At 41.2% G+C, this 16,027-nt stretch overlaps 1 protein-coding gene across 2 annotated transcripts in view; it reads right to left on the bottom strand.

The window, feature by feature from the left end:
• Positions 1 to 16,027, bottom strand: part of COP1 (COP1 E3 ubiquitin ligase) — a 184,174-nt gene that overhangs the window by 151,244 nt on the left and 16,903 nt on the right. For both annotated transcript variants that reach the window (XM_054981241.1, XM_054981243.1), the window contains exons 6-8: positions 15,110 to 15,178; positions 5,135 to 5,194; positions 3,474 to 3,550 (exon numbers count right to left, since the gene is read on the bottom strand). In XM_054981241.1, the coding sequence (XP_054837216.1) occupies positions 3,474 to 3,550; positions 5,135 to 5,194; positions 15,110 to 15,178 (206 nt within the window). The remainder of the gene's footprint in view (positions 1 to 3,473; positions 3,551 to 5,134; positions 5,195 to 15,109; positions 15,179 to 16,027) is intronic.

Raw genomic sequence — 16,027 nt, 5'->3', positions numbered from 1 at the left:
TCTTGAGTTCCACCACTGAGTTCCACCACCTCTTTTCCCAGAAAAAAAAAGCCCTGGCTAGGATCCTCTCCTATCTTTTGAGCATGAAGAACATGTATGCTGATTGCATGCCCATGGACACATCTAGTTGAATCAAGTGCATGGCAAGAGTCAGAACTCTTCTCTATAGTCATCATGAAGAATCCATTTTCCTCAAAGAAGACAGCATAGTTTGCACATTCCCCCATCCTTGGAGGAGAAATCCGGAATGTAACAAAAGGTCACCTCGATAAGATTTAATATGCGCCCCTGAGAATGAAGGCGAGCCACCATTATGCTGGTAAATATCCTGGGAGCCTGAATAGAAGCATTCTGAATAGGAAATAGTGACCTTTTTGAAAAAACCTTATGAATTTATGGCAAGTCCATCAGATCAGGGCATGCAACTAGGGCCTCCCTGAAGTAAATGGATGATAGCCATTTTTCCTGCTGAAGATCTTTCAGGGGGATATGGACAGCTGCCATTCTAAAACATTGCTCAGCCAGAAAATACACTGGTAAATCTGCACATCCAGGATGCCTACCCACCTATCTTTGGGTATATCATGATCAGAACTGTGCACTAGGGGAAATACTCTGACCTGGACCAGGGGAAATACAGCTGGTTGTATTTATCCTCTGGTGCAGAGCAACCTCATTCTTCTTATCTGCAGGATTTCTGAGGTTTCCTTCTTCAACCATGGGAAAGACAGCACAAGAGACCAGGGCTAGTACTAAGGCATCTGCAGTTAGACCTTAGAAAGTGTCCATGGTATCTTTGGGTAGACATAATATTTCTTTGTAAAATTGGACTCCTTTCTTGCTACTAATGGATTTGTCAAATCTTTAAGTTGGTTATTAAAGGACTTGGGAATATATGGTCTTTACTGCCCCCCTGTGGGAAAATCTCAGCTGTGCCTTTAGGTTTAAAAGGAACCAGCTGATAATGGGACTTCTGTCTATCATGAGCATAGCCGAAGCACTCAAATTGCTTTGCTAAGGAGGATGGGAACGAATCAGCATGAAAAAGCCTACTCAAGGAGGAATCAGTGTCACATTCTTCTGTACCAGACAACTCCTCTTCTTCCTTGTCTGAAGGAGCTTGGGAGCTTTCTAATTTATCTCCCTAAATCCTGCACGTCTCTGGAGACTGGTGTGTCTATTCCCGGGAGGGAGGGAGGCTGGCTTAGAGAGTCCCCCCAAAATTCACCAAGGATACCATTCACCAAGAGTGCTGAAGACAGGAAGACTTCCTGTTTCCCCTGGTCACCCCTAGGATAGAGGATCTCCTACTTCCCTGGGTATGAGACTCCTTTTTCAATGCAGCTCCCTTTCTAAAGTCTCCCTTTCTCTTGTAAAAGGGGAAAGAATGAAAGATGGAGAACAGACTCACATCCTTTCTGAAAGGAAGCTTAGACTTAAGAGAGCTGAAAAAAAAGTTGTAGGCAGACTATTCCTTCTGGGAAAGTAGGTGCAGAATCGGGCGATGCCCTGACCCATCCAGGGGATTGTCTGTCTTACTTCCAAAAGTGGAATGTTCTCCTCTACTAAGGAAATTTACTGCTCATCCCAGTCTCCAGAATTTGAAGGAAGAAATTACTCAAATAAGGAGTGTCCTTAAAAGGACAAAGGAACCATCACACTAAAACTGATATCCCCTTTAATGTTTAGATACTAATCTGAATTCGTAGGACTAAAGCTATTCAAACTGAGTCCACATTACAGAATGCGTCTTTCTCCCACTATAGATTTAACATTAACTGTAATAAACAGGGTTCTGAGCAGATAGTATAGCAGAATATTAATTTTAAAATAATGGCTTAAGAGTGTGCCAAACACAGCTCTTCAGCTGTGTATCACAAAAGCACAAGCAATGTGCCTTCTCAAAAATTTACCTATCTGGAAGTTGACTTATGTTAGTCACAGCTATATTACAACCGTCCAAATACAGATGGAAGCATTGGGTTGGATCCAGAAATCTATGGGCAAGGATCATGGATCTTTCTACTTTCCCAAGCCATCCCTTCTGACCCTTGTGAAAGGGTCCCAGGACCTCTGTGAACGAATAGCCATAATGCTCAATGGACTGAGTTGAAGTGGAATAAGACTGTAATATCACGTGTTTTTCTTCTATCAGTTAATGTCATTCTGCTGGCAGAAGAGGAAAGAGCAGCACCTTTATCCCTTTCCCCTCCATACTGCAATCATCCGACCAGTATAGCTTTTAATGCATGTGGGTCTTCAGGCATGGGAATCAACATTTCTAGTGCTGAACGGGACTGTCGAGGGAGAAGAATATGGGAGAAGAATCATAGCTATCTGTGCCTTCTGCTGGATTCAACCCATTGTTTTATCGTAATGAACTAAAGGACTTTTATGCATTAAGCCATCACAGGAACCAGTTAATGAACTGTATCATTGAAAAAGAAGACATGGAAGAGCAGTTCTTAAGGATTATATGGGTTTGGCAGATTTAGATGGGTGCCATCATGGGAATGTATGCGCAGTTAAAATGCACTTTAACACAGATGAGGTCAATATCATTCCAATAGCAATGAACTGTACATGTCCCCAGCAAAGATCGTAATCAATACACTAAAAGTAGTGATTCATTAACCTGCTAAAGAGACCCTTCCTTAAGTTAAGCTCCACATTTTCCCTGCATTTTCCTCCATAGCTGGCACCAGTCTGCAGCTATTCAACAGGAAAGAACTCTGGTTGCTTAGAGAAGGGAGAACACAATCCTTCCTTTGTACCTGCTGTGACCATCCCTCAGTCAAGATTGCAACTGGCAGGCTCTTGCTACCAGGCAGCATAGAAAGCACCCTGCTTTAGCAGATGTGGGCTTTTGTCACCTGGCAAGTGTTTGGCAATCATCTGCATTCCTCCCTATAGAGGTACATCACACAATAAGAACAGAGCTCTCACAGACTGGTATTTCAATAGGAGAAAAGCAATCAAGCAGGAAGGATCAAGCAAGGCTTTTAAAATTTAGCATTTGGCCATGTGAATATTCAGTTCAGCTTGTATATACAACAAGCAAAAAGAGCCAAAGACAACGGCTACCATGCAAACTGTCCTAGTGCTTATTATACAATTACACTCAACTCTACAGGCAAAATCTATGTATGCCCATCAGAGGCCACAAATGTGAGTGATCTTCCTTTTTCTGGTAGATTTCATCCAAAAGTGGACCGTTTTGGGGGGGTGAACACAAGTAATGATCCCATTTAGCTGACTGACATTTGTTAAGAATGCTTCAGATCAGACTAGGTAATCCACTGCATACAGCCATGGGAGAAGGGGAGAAAAGAGAGAAATTTTGGCAGCACAGCCAGCTTATTGTATTATATATTATGTGGTCCACACGGCACTTCTCAATAAAGCAACTAATTAGTACCTGTAAGGGCAGAAGGGTGGGATAACAATGTTTTAAATAAATAAAAATAGAATACCTGTGTGAAGGTGAGGGAGCTTCAAACTGAGGCACAGTGCTGTCCTCACTGACTGGCGAATACAAACCACTCATTTCCTGGAATACAGAGAGTCATGCTAAAGTAACTACACAAAAGTAAGATTTACATCCCGTTAACACATATTCCTTTGCTCATTTCTACTCAGCTTCTTTTACAGATTTCTAGAGATCTCAGAACACTGACCTGGACAACCCAGTTGAGCCTGATCTCATCAGATCTCAGAAGCAAAGCAAGGTCAGCTTTGCTTAATAACTGGATGAGAGACCTCCAACAAAGATGAAGATTGCAGAGGCAGGCAATGGCAAACCACATCTATTAGTGTCTTGCCATGAAAACCCCACCAGGGGTCACCATAAGTCAGCTATGACTTCAGGGCACACTCTCTACCACCACCAGATATCTCAGAAGAGACCTGTGTGACTTCATCCTTTCATGCTGCTTACACAGCTGAGCCAAAGAGTGGTTGCCAGATCACTCTGTTTATTCAAAAGGAAGCTGAGACCAACAATTCACATTTGAAACTCTGATCATCCCAAATGAAGAAAAATCAGCTGTCTTCTTCTCAAGGTGTCAAAAATGTTAACACTCTTGTAAAAATTTTTCCAAGACAGTTGTTCACACATAAGATGATACATTTGTTAAGACATACCAAGCCCATTTTCACTTACAGTTCAATATTACCACAACCACAAATGTTTACAAAGGACACCCTCTAATAGCTAGATATTAAAAAGGAAAAAAAAAGTCTTGCAATATAAGGAACCACTCATGCAGCTCAAGAGACTTGATGGGTAGGAAGGAAATCCTTAGATTTGAGATCTAAGGTCTCAGATAAAGCCTGAAGGTCATATTGATTTTGTGCTGAAGAGAGACACCTAGCAGGCAGTTCTGAGGCAAGACGGATAGGCATTACCCCATTACCTCACTAGGTGAGATGAGGAGCATATTTGACTGACTATTTAAGGCCCTCTACATTCACAGTCCTGCCGTGCTGTGGGTGAGATTCACCTGCAGCATAGTCCCTGTACAGCTGTGGTATGAGAATGAATTCTAGACACAAGGGAACAAGGACAATCACGTTAGTTTTTCCATCAGTTACAGCTTGGGAGGGAGGAACCCCACATGGTTCTATACGCCTAACTGCAGTCCTCAGATCTTATAACTTATCACTGTAACTCGCACATCCCTAAAGGAGTATGTGAAAAGGGCAAAACAAATCACCAAGCAACCTGCTGTATTATTTCCATCTCCCTCTTGCCCTTCGAACGAAGCCTTTTATTTGGCACTTTTGAGGGCAATTTTAAGGGTTACTTCGTTTTTTCCTTCTCCTCATCTCAGAACAAGCCACCAAAATGTTATGATGTAGCTCCCAACAGTACTGCAAAATTATGTATGTGCCCATGCAAAAACGAATTCCAGAAATTAACAAACAATTTTGAAAGGTACACAAGTATTTTAAATGCCCTCAAACAGAAAACTGCAAGCATTTAAATGAACAAATTAACCAGAAAGCTTAATCTGTTCATTTTCCTCATTACTGAAGCAAGTGCCATAAATCTCGTACAGCGGCTCACAGTGAAGCAGACAGCTCGATGTAAGTGAAAAACTATTCAAGTTGCCACCATGGCTGGGTGCCTCACCTCCACTCGTTTAATATCTTCTTCCAGAACACTCAGCTCCTTCTGGATCTGTTCCAACTGCTGTGGACGAAAAAGGATAAAAGAAATCTAAGCCAATTTGCACTGGCAACACCGACACCACCATAAATTACATTATTTTCTTTCAAAAAAAAAAAAGAGAACACTAAATCAGAAAGCTACTCATTTCAGGTAGTTACTATGCGGAAAGCAATACGTATGCAGACATGCATTAAACAGACGGGCAAAGTACATTTAAAAAAATGTCACAAGCTGTGAAATAATACAGGCGAGAATGTTATGTTCCTCACCATCAGTAATAAATAGGATCCACATTATTAAATGTTAATACTCTGTACTTTTAGCATTCACCACCCACAGTTTAAAAAACAATTAAGCCTCAAATAATTAGCAAGGCACCATTAAGCCACCCCAAACTTTTACTAATTACTTTAAGGTACTAGCAAATATATAAAATAAACTTCAAAAAAAGAAAGGAAAATAATTTCACTTAAATTCCCTATTTGCCTAGCACAAAAATATATTCTGCTATTTCTGAGTTGGTAGAGGCACAAACAATAACATAGCTCCGTAAACAGAGTTGAAGGCTTACATACAGCTAGCCATAACTGAAGAGAATACTTTGCTAAACAAGACCCTTCTAAAAATCAAGAGAAATAACACCAAAATGTTCCCACCTCCAAAAGCGAGGGAAAAGTTATCCCACATACCATCAGCTGCTTGAATAGCTGAAACAACTCCCACCCATGCCCTCTGTTAATATACAAATGACATTGAGCTCCCAAGTTGTCCACTTCCTGATGCCACTCAGTGGGCAGCAAGAGCAAAAGGGGAGAGACCAGCATCATGTGATGCTATGAAATCACTTCCAGTTTTGTACCTGGAAGTGACATCATGGCATTGCACACTGCTCCAATCTCAAATCTCGATGGTGATGGCATTTTCAGCAGTCTCCCCTGATTCCAATGTTCCTAGAAACACAATTGCTCCATATTTTCAATGTTTTGTATTAAATATTGGGTTTGCATCTTACAGATCCGTTCTGGTAATTGCAGTGTTTTCCTCTAGTTAAAGGAGCATTCCTCTGACACAAAAGTCCCTGGTGTTGTGAATACTCTGACCCATCTGAACAGGGCAAATTGAACACATTTTAACCACAAATGGTTTATGCCCAAGATATAAGGTTATATTGGCATTTTATATTAGGTTATATTAGCATTTTAGAGTTAAGACACCAGACAGAAAAACTAGAAATTAGGGGGAACACAGGAAAAAATCCTATGGATTATTTTATCTTTTAGAAGGAGTAAAACACTTCCAAAGGCAAGGTTTTTCACACTCAAAAATGCATAGCATAAAAATCAGAGGACTTTCCATTTTTCCATTGGCGTTTTGGGTAATTTATAATTTGGGGAATAAGTGAAAAAACACTGTAGACATATACAATTTCAAGATCTTTTTGTTTAAATATAAATAATTTTGGCAACAATAAGATAATGTGTTTAATGATAATACATTAGAGTTCAACGTTTTCAAAGTTATAAGTTTAGCTGTTGAAACCAGTTATACACCTCAAAAAGAAAAGGGATATCAAAGAAAGAACGGGACAAGTTGAACTTTTCTGTAGCCGCTGGGCAAGTTGCTTATGAGGTAAAGAACTCAAGAAAAAGTTGTGGTATATTCAACACAGAAAGCCAATTGACCAATTTTCATTAACTGCTGCTGGAAACAACACACACAGTTAGACACAGCTTGTAACCCACTACCCCTCTGGAATTTCTAACTCAACTGAAATATAGTGTAAGACAATATGTTCAGATAGGATCACCTTCACCACAAATAGTCCCAAAATGAACAGACATTTATTTGGCATAAAAAACAAAGCAAGTCAGCCGCTTAGGAGCTGCCAGACTAGGGGTGCAAGTTTTCCCAGTGTCGGGGAGGCGGGTGCTGCTGACTGCTGCAGAAGAGATATTGAGCTACACCACCATGTGGGTAGATTCACGACTAATAAGGATAGGTACCTTCCATAATCACCATACCTTCTCCCAGAGTCTTAAACAATTACCATATATTGAAAGTAGACTGTAGGGATTGGGCATCAACAGGGAGACCTTTTCACTATGCAGTTCAAAGTAACTGACTAGGGTGCCAGTGGTGGAAGGGTGCCAAGCAGCTCTGTCACCCGCACAGCACTGAGATCTGCCTCCAGCAGGTGCACTCCAGACCCAGGGGACATCCAGCAGTGAGTGTGCCTCCTACTCCCACCCTCCATCAGTAGGGTGGGGAGGCTGGTTCCTTAACATCTTTACCTCACCTGACAGGGAGGGGAAGAGACAGCAGCAGCAGTGGCTTCTCACCACTGTGCAGGGGGAGGGGAGGCACTGCCTTTCTGTCCCATGAAACCCACTGTAGGGCAAGGAAGGTAGGAAGATGCCGGACTTGCTGCTAGAGGACAATGAGTACAGGCGGTCTTCCCACCTCCCCACTGCCTTGAGGGGAAGGCAGGTGGCAGCTTCTCGCAGCATGCAGAGAGTGGAGAAGGGCAAACAATTTTCTTACCTCCCCACCACCCATCAAGGCGTTAAAGAGGGTGGGCACCATCATCCTGCCTCCCCATGGTGCAAGAGGTTGGGCATCCAAACTTAGGGCACACAAAATCCTTGGAATGACCCTAGGTCCCAAACATCATCTTTCCTGAAAAGCAACTCCTAGGGGTAGCAACAGCTTCTCATAAACTGTGGGGTGAGATATGAGTTCCATAGTAGGAACGGGAAGGGGGTGCATTCAATAAGTACGAGTAGAAGAAGTGCCCTTCTGCTCAAATAAGTATTTTTTTACATTTTAGTCATATACAGTTAGATGTTTTATAGAAGTAATATTAAATTTTAAAATCTTTAAAAATACATTGCTTGGCCAACACCCCAATTTCGTTGCAATCGCTAACTTCTACAATAGATATGGGAACAGGTCAATGTCTTGTATGCTTACATCTGCCAATAAGGTTTTCATTATATTGACATAAATCAAAAGGCTAGAAGTTTCAGCATTCCTTTTAAAGAGGAAAATTCAGGGAAGAGGCCTGGATTATCCCCAAAGAGCTCAGACTCCTGCAGGATATCACTACCACTTCACCTCTCACTGCAGCCCTGAATAACTGGTCTCTCTCTTCCTTCTCTTCCATTGTATGCAGACTCTTTGCTCTATTTCCTTGAGATACAACAGACAAGAACAGCAATAATATCTGCCTTTAACAGCACAACTTTAATATATTAACTTTAAGCTCTTAATAATCCTATACCCTGCAGAGAAAGTCTCATTTTCAAGCTTAAAGAGTCAGCCTAGCTAGGGCTAATTAAAGATGTTAACTACTCAGTGGAGACAAACACATTATCACAGAACAAGATCTGTCAGGTATATCATTCCTACTGTGAAAATTTCAGTAGCACTGAAACCCCAGGCTGGCATACAGATTAAGGGAATGTTACTAAGAACAAACATCAGGTCTGGTAGTATTTCAAGTTTAACAAACATTTGTGCAAATTCACCACATACATTTTAAATCAAAAGGCACCTGTAAACCAGAATCAAAAGTAACACTCAACATGGCAGGCAGCATGGAAAGGCTATAACCATCATTGTCTGTTCCTAGGCTGCCAGGACCCTAGAAACCCCACACACATACCCAAAGGTTATATGCATTCAGGGACTTTCCCAATGTATACTTTCGGCTACCTCCTTTCATGCTGCATCAGGCACCACTCCACAGGGTCTTTTGACCTTTACAGATGACTCCTCAGGCAACCAATGGGGTTTATCTGGAAAGGGACCCCTGAAAAGTCCCAGTGAATGCATGCAAGTTCACATGAATCCCAGTTTATGATTTTAAAATGGTTTTAAAAAAACAATTTTATAGCTTTATCACTTGAGATTATCATTTTAACTGACTATTCCTAGATTTAAATATCTCTAGATTTGGAAGAAAAGTTAGGAACTCTAGAAGGTTAATACTAACAAGCTGGCAGAGTATCTATACAAAACAATTGCAAAGAGAATATGCAACAGAAAAGCGTTCAATATTTCTTGAGTATCTATGATTTGCCTGTCTGCAATATCTCATGTAGTAAGATGCAGGCAATCTTGGCAAAGCAATAATCCTGCATTTATTTACAGAACAATCTTAATGTTGCCTTTATTTGTCTCTTTTATGAATGGTGTCAGATATTCCGTGACATTCTGATAAAAAAAAAGTTCCTGGAACTACCAAGACTCATTACCAAACACTTCTGACATCTCCCTGCATTTTTACCTAGGAAAGAGATGTCAGAGCTGACAAGTGACAACTAATAAAGTATGACTTCAGACACTTGGTCATGCTTTCATTTGTTACCCAACATCCTTTATTAAGTTGTAAAGGTTTCTAGCAACAGGTTGCATGATCTAGATCTGCACCAATCCACAGGATGTCCAAAAATGACGAAAACAGAACTGGAACTGTTATTTGCAAGACTATGCATCAGATATCATGAACGGGGACAGAACCCAAAAACATATCTAAGGTGCATCCATTCAGAAAAAGGATTCAAGTCAAAAAAGACTTATATGGGTGGAGTGCCCAGTTCAAGAACAGATTGTGAAGGCCTACGGCCACATACAATAAATTCACATTCGCATTCACAGTTCAAGAATATACCACATATAACCAACATCTGCTTCTTCTTTTTTCTTTAATCAGGAAGCAATTGGCAAGAGAGAGGCCTCCAGTTGAACAGATGAACTAGCTGGTAAAAGAAAGTATTCCTATGCACTGTAACACCAAATCAGACTCCACGGCTCATAAAATGGTAATCTTTCTAACCGTTTGATCTAAACCAGCATATTCAAGATTCTCTTACAGACAGAGGAATGGTGTATGTGTGAAAGAGTGGCTAGGAGATGGCACGCTGGTAAATAAAGGGATTTTTCTTTTAAGGGGTTTTTGCATCATATTGTAAAGGGGTTTTTCCATCATAACGTGAAGCAGTAATCCAGGATTAACATATTTCCTTGTGCTCCTTCTGTATGTTCCAGCTTCCTGAACATATTCATAAACTTGCCTATGTTGAAAACATAGTATTAAGATCAGGAGAGTAATAACTGTTCCATATAGGCAAGTCAACATAAAATATTTAATTTTTTCTCATGAAGTAGAACAGTGGACTCTTATGCAGAGTTACTCAAGTCTGCTGAAACTAACAGGATTAGACCAAAGTAACTGCTCTAGTACCGTACAGTTGCTTCCAGCCTCAGGCTGCCACCACTCTCTTCCAATGAAATCTATGGGCTTCAGCCGGAGTACCTTAGCACAGTGTCACGGTCAGGGCTGGGGTTCCGGCTTGGTGCCAGGCTGAGCGGGAGGGAGAGAGCGAGAGTCCAAAGCATGCCAGGGTCGAGAGCCAGAAAGTCTGTTCATCAGGGGAGCAAGCAGAGGAGAGTCAGAAAGCTGAGCTGAGGTCTGAAAGCCGAGTCGTCAGTCCAATGCAGAGACAAGCAAGGGGTGGTCAAGGACAAAGCCGAGGTCAGGACACAGGAGATCTATCTGAGCGAAGGCAGGGTACAAGGCAGAGGTGAAGCTTCCAGGAGCCGAGTTGCTGGGCTCAAGGAGTGGTGAACAACGTTGCTCCCTTATAAACCCAGGACGGCATAAGAGGGCGAGGGCCAAGTGTTTCACCTTCACTTGATTGCCCCGCCTCATCCTCAACATTCAACTCTGCCCATCGCTGCACTTGCAGGCGCGCACTCTTCTGCTGTTTCCAAACCGCCTCTCTTGCGCGACCTCCCTCCTTTGCTATCTTGTGCTGAGGAACCCGGTTGCTGGTCACTGGATGGCTCTTCAGGGACTGTGGGTGGGTCTCCTGCTGGCTCTTCCAGCTCCTCGGAGGAGGAATCGTCAGCAGGTAGCGAGCCCAGCCAACGCGGGTCTCCGACGCACAGAATCACAATGTTTACTAACGAATGTCTACAAAATTTTTCCTACCACAAATTAGAACCAAAAATTACCATTTGTTTCGTGCCCATGACAGAAACCGCACCAGGAAAAAGTGTCTTATAAAAATGCTTGAAATGACAGAGGAAAATATAGATGTTGGCAATTCCCTGAAATTTCTGGCAAAGCTCCCTAGTTGTTGGGATGGCTTACAGCATCAATGGCAATAGGTATGATTCACCCCGACGCAAGTGGCAGGGAAGTCATCATAAAGAACTTCATAAACAAGTCAAACAGGATTAGGTATGCTGCTACCACAGATGTCAAAGAGTGTGTATGAGGGGTGCTTTTAAATGCATAAACCATAATATAGAAGGGGTTTAAACAGATAAACTAGGGGGTATCCTGTGGCATGTTTTGTTTAGCAGAATTTTCATTAACAAAATTCAAATTTCAAAATCTGAGCTAAATTTGAAAATATACATTTTTGATTCACTCAATTTTATGACCCCTCTCAACATTCTCTGGTGGACCAAAATATCAAATATGTAAAAATGCAGGCCATGTTTTGCCCTATATAAACCAATATGGATAATTCTAGTACATGCAGATAAGTAACTCATGGCTATAAAAGCATTCTATTGCCACCTAAATATTAGCATAAGTGGGAAAAATCTTAAACGGCTGAATTCCAAGGAGTAGTACCAAATCCTAACCTGGTTATCAAAAGCCAAGAATGTTTCCCAGAGTCAACACAAGGTGCTAAGCAGCCCAAAAGTACGCTTACCACGTAATTGTGTTAGGGGCATCTTAATTTTTAAAAATCTAATTTTAAGTTTGTGGCATTTTAATACCTCAATGCCAAACAACTTCCTTGATGCCAATGGAAGTAAGCAGCAACCAGAGAAAATACTTACTGTATGCCATGCATTTAAAATGATTTTCAACTAACATAAGAGTGTTAAAATTACTAAATCTACCAATCATTTGACAATAATTCAGTTATTTAACAACAAGGGAAAAGAAACATACTGCTGAAGCTACAAACCCACCTTGGGAACACAAAAATATAATCAACCGTTTGGCAATTTGAAAGCATGATTGATTTCTGCCTTTGTCATTTATCCTTCTTTATACATCATCCCTTTCACATGTATAAATGGCTAGGCAATAAAGTTTGACAAGAAGAGCGATTAGCAGGTGCTAATGAAGCACAGGAGAATTCACGCTTTTAATTCACTATGATTACCACACAGCAACTAATAACAGCTCTATCTTCTGCTACTTAACATCTTTATCCATGTTGATGAAGGACCAAGAATTGAACAGATATATTTTGGAAGATGACGAATTCAGCATGTTGAACCTGGCACATTCCACTGAACAAAGAAGGAAAAGAAGTGCAAAACTTCTCGATGTGTTGCCAGCTCGGAAATATTCTCAGATGCTGCAATGTATCTACGCGCATGTTAAACAGCGCAACTGGAGTCAGTGGCTTCAACTGCAGTCACTCTGCACTGGACAGCACTCTTAAGAGTGGTATGCTTCTAACCCTAAGCAGCTGCCCTGTGAGAAGGAAACTTGGCCTTGAACGGCCATCAAGCAAGATGACCTTGTCCTCCATGCTCACCTGGCTCCCAAGTTCAAGCAGATGTTCTGCAGAAAGTAGCTGAGCAATGCTTACCTGAGGCCCTTTCTGGCAGAACTGTTCTTGTAACCTCACACCTTACACTGCAGTGAGCTTGAAATGGCCACCAAATCACCACTGGTCCAGGAAAACTGTTCCCTGCTTCACTATTTACAGCCTGAAGTACTTTCACTACAATCCACTGCCTACACCTACCATTAGACCTGATTTAGGCCTGTAGTCCTGTTCCCTGGACTTTAAGCAACTAGATTATGCAGACTTCTATGTCCCTTTCCTTTTCCTCCCCACTTTAGCTGTGACATCAGTTAACATTAGAAACGTGATTTCAATTTAAGATTTCCATCATTCTCAGTGCTCTCATTTTTGTCAAGGCTGCGGGAAATGCCTCACACAGAAGGAAGTTTAAGACTTTTCAGGATAGCAGTTCACTTTCTGTTCTTAGACACATTAAACTGTAGAGGCAACCTTTCAACCAAGAAACTACCTGGAGCCCCAAGTTCTTTTTGTTCCACTTGCTTGTCTTGTTTTATTCAGAGGTTTTGTTTTCAAGAACAGTTTTATGTAAAAGTAGCACTGCTTTTCCATTTACACACAGTAGACAACACAACGCTGCCATCTGATGAAGGCAGTTAAGGCAGAGGGCTAGGGGCAAAAATTTATTTCAGAAGCCAAACATGGCTCTTCTACACTTACGGTAAATTCTTACCTTTACTATCCCTTTAAGCAAATAACTAGAAATCAATGTTTTATTTCTTTATTAGATTGCAAGTCTATACATTATAAGCAGTGAACCCATTTCTGGTTTAAACGGATCTATTCTAAACTGGATAAATTCTGCCAACCTCAATTATTCTATAATTCTTTAAATACATCTATTTAAAAATGCACCTTAGACTTCTAAGTAGTAGTACAGAGAGAGATTTGCCAGACAGGTAGAACTCTAATCAAGACAAAGATCTGTATTTCAAGCAGTACTCCAAGTCCTGTTATGCTAAGGTAAATTGGTTCAACAGTGCAGCTGGTTATATCCAAACGTGTGTTACCTGAACAGAAAGCTACTTCAAATCATGCAAGCAGGCAGGAGGACTTCCACAGAGCCTCATTGCAGCTGCGTGCACCCCTGGTGCACAGAACTGGTATCAAATACACAATTATACTTTTATTGTTTCAGAATTATAATGGAACACAGATGGAAAGGAACAAACAGAAAAGGCAGCATTATATCTGATCAATGAAAGGTGCAAAATGCCTTTGAGAGCATGCCATTATTATTCATGAAAGGCGTATTCAACAAAACGTACAAGTCAACCCTCAAAATTTGTGTTTTTCAGTCACAGCCCTTTACTGTACAAATAAGGTCCAAATCCTCAACTCTAGTACACACAGATTATCTTCCTTCTCGCACATTAATTATACCCACATTCCTCTACCTGGTTTTGGCATCACATTTGAGCCTCATCAAACCAAGTGTGTTCCCAGATTTGCTGCCAGGCCCTGATTAAAAGTCAGGTTCCCAACATGTGTTTAGCAGGATAGCTCAATTCTCTTTAAATCCAAGCTGGTGATAAGAAGACATAATACCAATCATAGGAAAAAGTTGGGAGTCACTGTACAGTCCTGTAGGTTCCGCATCCTAAACCCATGTTGCGCTACAAAGTCTGAACAAAGCCCCCCCACACAGACACACACTTGACTATTCAAGACAAGCTCACCCGGTTCCCTACTCAAGATTTCTGTAAACCTGCTGCAGGGAATTCCTACTTCTGGGCCTTCCCCCATCTCCTCCAATGCAACTAATTCTAGCAGAACTTCACTCACTCTGCGATGCACAAAGTCAAACCAAGACTGTTCCTTCCCTGCAACTTTGTAAAAGTAGGCATAAAATCTACCCTAACACTAATTCAACACACAACATCCAAAAGCAACACAAACTCCAGATTCTACAATATTTTATATGCACTCGCAGGGTGACAAGGAGCCTGTCATGTCATGAATTACTGGAAGCATATAATGGTTTTTAAAGATGCCCAACTTTAGCTCTTGCTGCAACTTATTTCAAGAATTCGATGCAAAAGCCAACAAGTTTGCTTTACTTGACAGTCTTCCACAGGTATGAAAGTTAAGCAAAAGAAATCCCCAGTTCTACTTCTTTAAAATCCCAACTCTCACAATTAGTATGAACTTGACCCCTTTGAATCCATGTGGTTCAAATATTCTATTGTGCAAGATTCCCACCCACACACCCTCTCTCAAGAGCACAAAAGTAATGTGCCAGCCTGAATTGTTAAAAATTATGTAATGGAAAAAAGCTTCAATAGTTGTAAATCAAAGTAGGTAACCGTACCTCTCTTTTATTTCTTCTGGCAACCTTTAGGAATTCCATCAAAATCTGTAGCTGAGCAGCATGGGACTCCTGTAATAAGAATTGTAAAGATACAAAAATTGGATTGTATGCATAGAAACTCTAACTAATATGGAAGATATTTCTTTGAGGACTTGCTTATTAAAACATCAGTGCTGTGCATAGTTACAGGGCTGTATTAATCCATGGCTGGGCCCCTAGGATTGCAGGTATTTGGGGCCCGCTCCAGCACTTCAATCCTTCACACCACTACAACTGACAGCCTGACCCTGGTACGATAGGTACTAGATCGCAGTACATAGCTCTATATCCATTTTGAGGGTCTCCAGAAGAATTCTATTCATATATACTTACAAGAGTATATATATATATATGGATAAATATGTATGTACACATATTGCCACGGCACAAAGTGCATTTACCCATTGGAGCCCTAGGGTGCCGGTAACAGTACCTCAGCAAAAAAAATTGATGTGTCCCTAGTCCCTGCAAGGCCTGCTGGCTTCAGCCTAGTCAGCCTTATGAATAATACGGCCCTGCACAGTTACAGGTGTAAATATTAATGTCTACCCCTGCCAGGCAATAGTCCATTTAATAGGTGCATGTTCAATCAATAAAACATTATAAAAGCATAACAAGTTAACAATGCTTTACCAGGCCAGTGCATACCACTAGTTCTCTGTTAACTGTAGCTAATGAGAAGCCAGACTGGCAACATACACTGGAGTCCCTCCCTTCTTAAATCCGAGACTTGAAGACCACTACAAATCACATTATCAGATGTGTTAACTAAACCTTGCAAGATGTGAGTGTAAAACTTGCTTCAGGAGAGGAGCATACATTCTCAAAAGTGGCTCCCGATTTGTTAACTCTGACTACCAGGAAACCAGCCCCACCTCA

Source organism: Eublepharis macularius, chromosome 5, assembly GCF_028583425.1.
Source record: "Eublepharis macularius isolate TG4126 chromosome 5, MPM_Emac_v1.0, whole genome shotgun sequence".
Lineage (NCBI taxonomy): Eukaryota > Metazoa > Chordata > Lepidosauria > Squamata > Eublepharidae > Eublepharis > Eublepharis macularius.
This window is presented reverse-complemented; position numbering and strand designations above follow the sequence as displayed.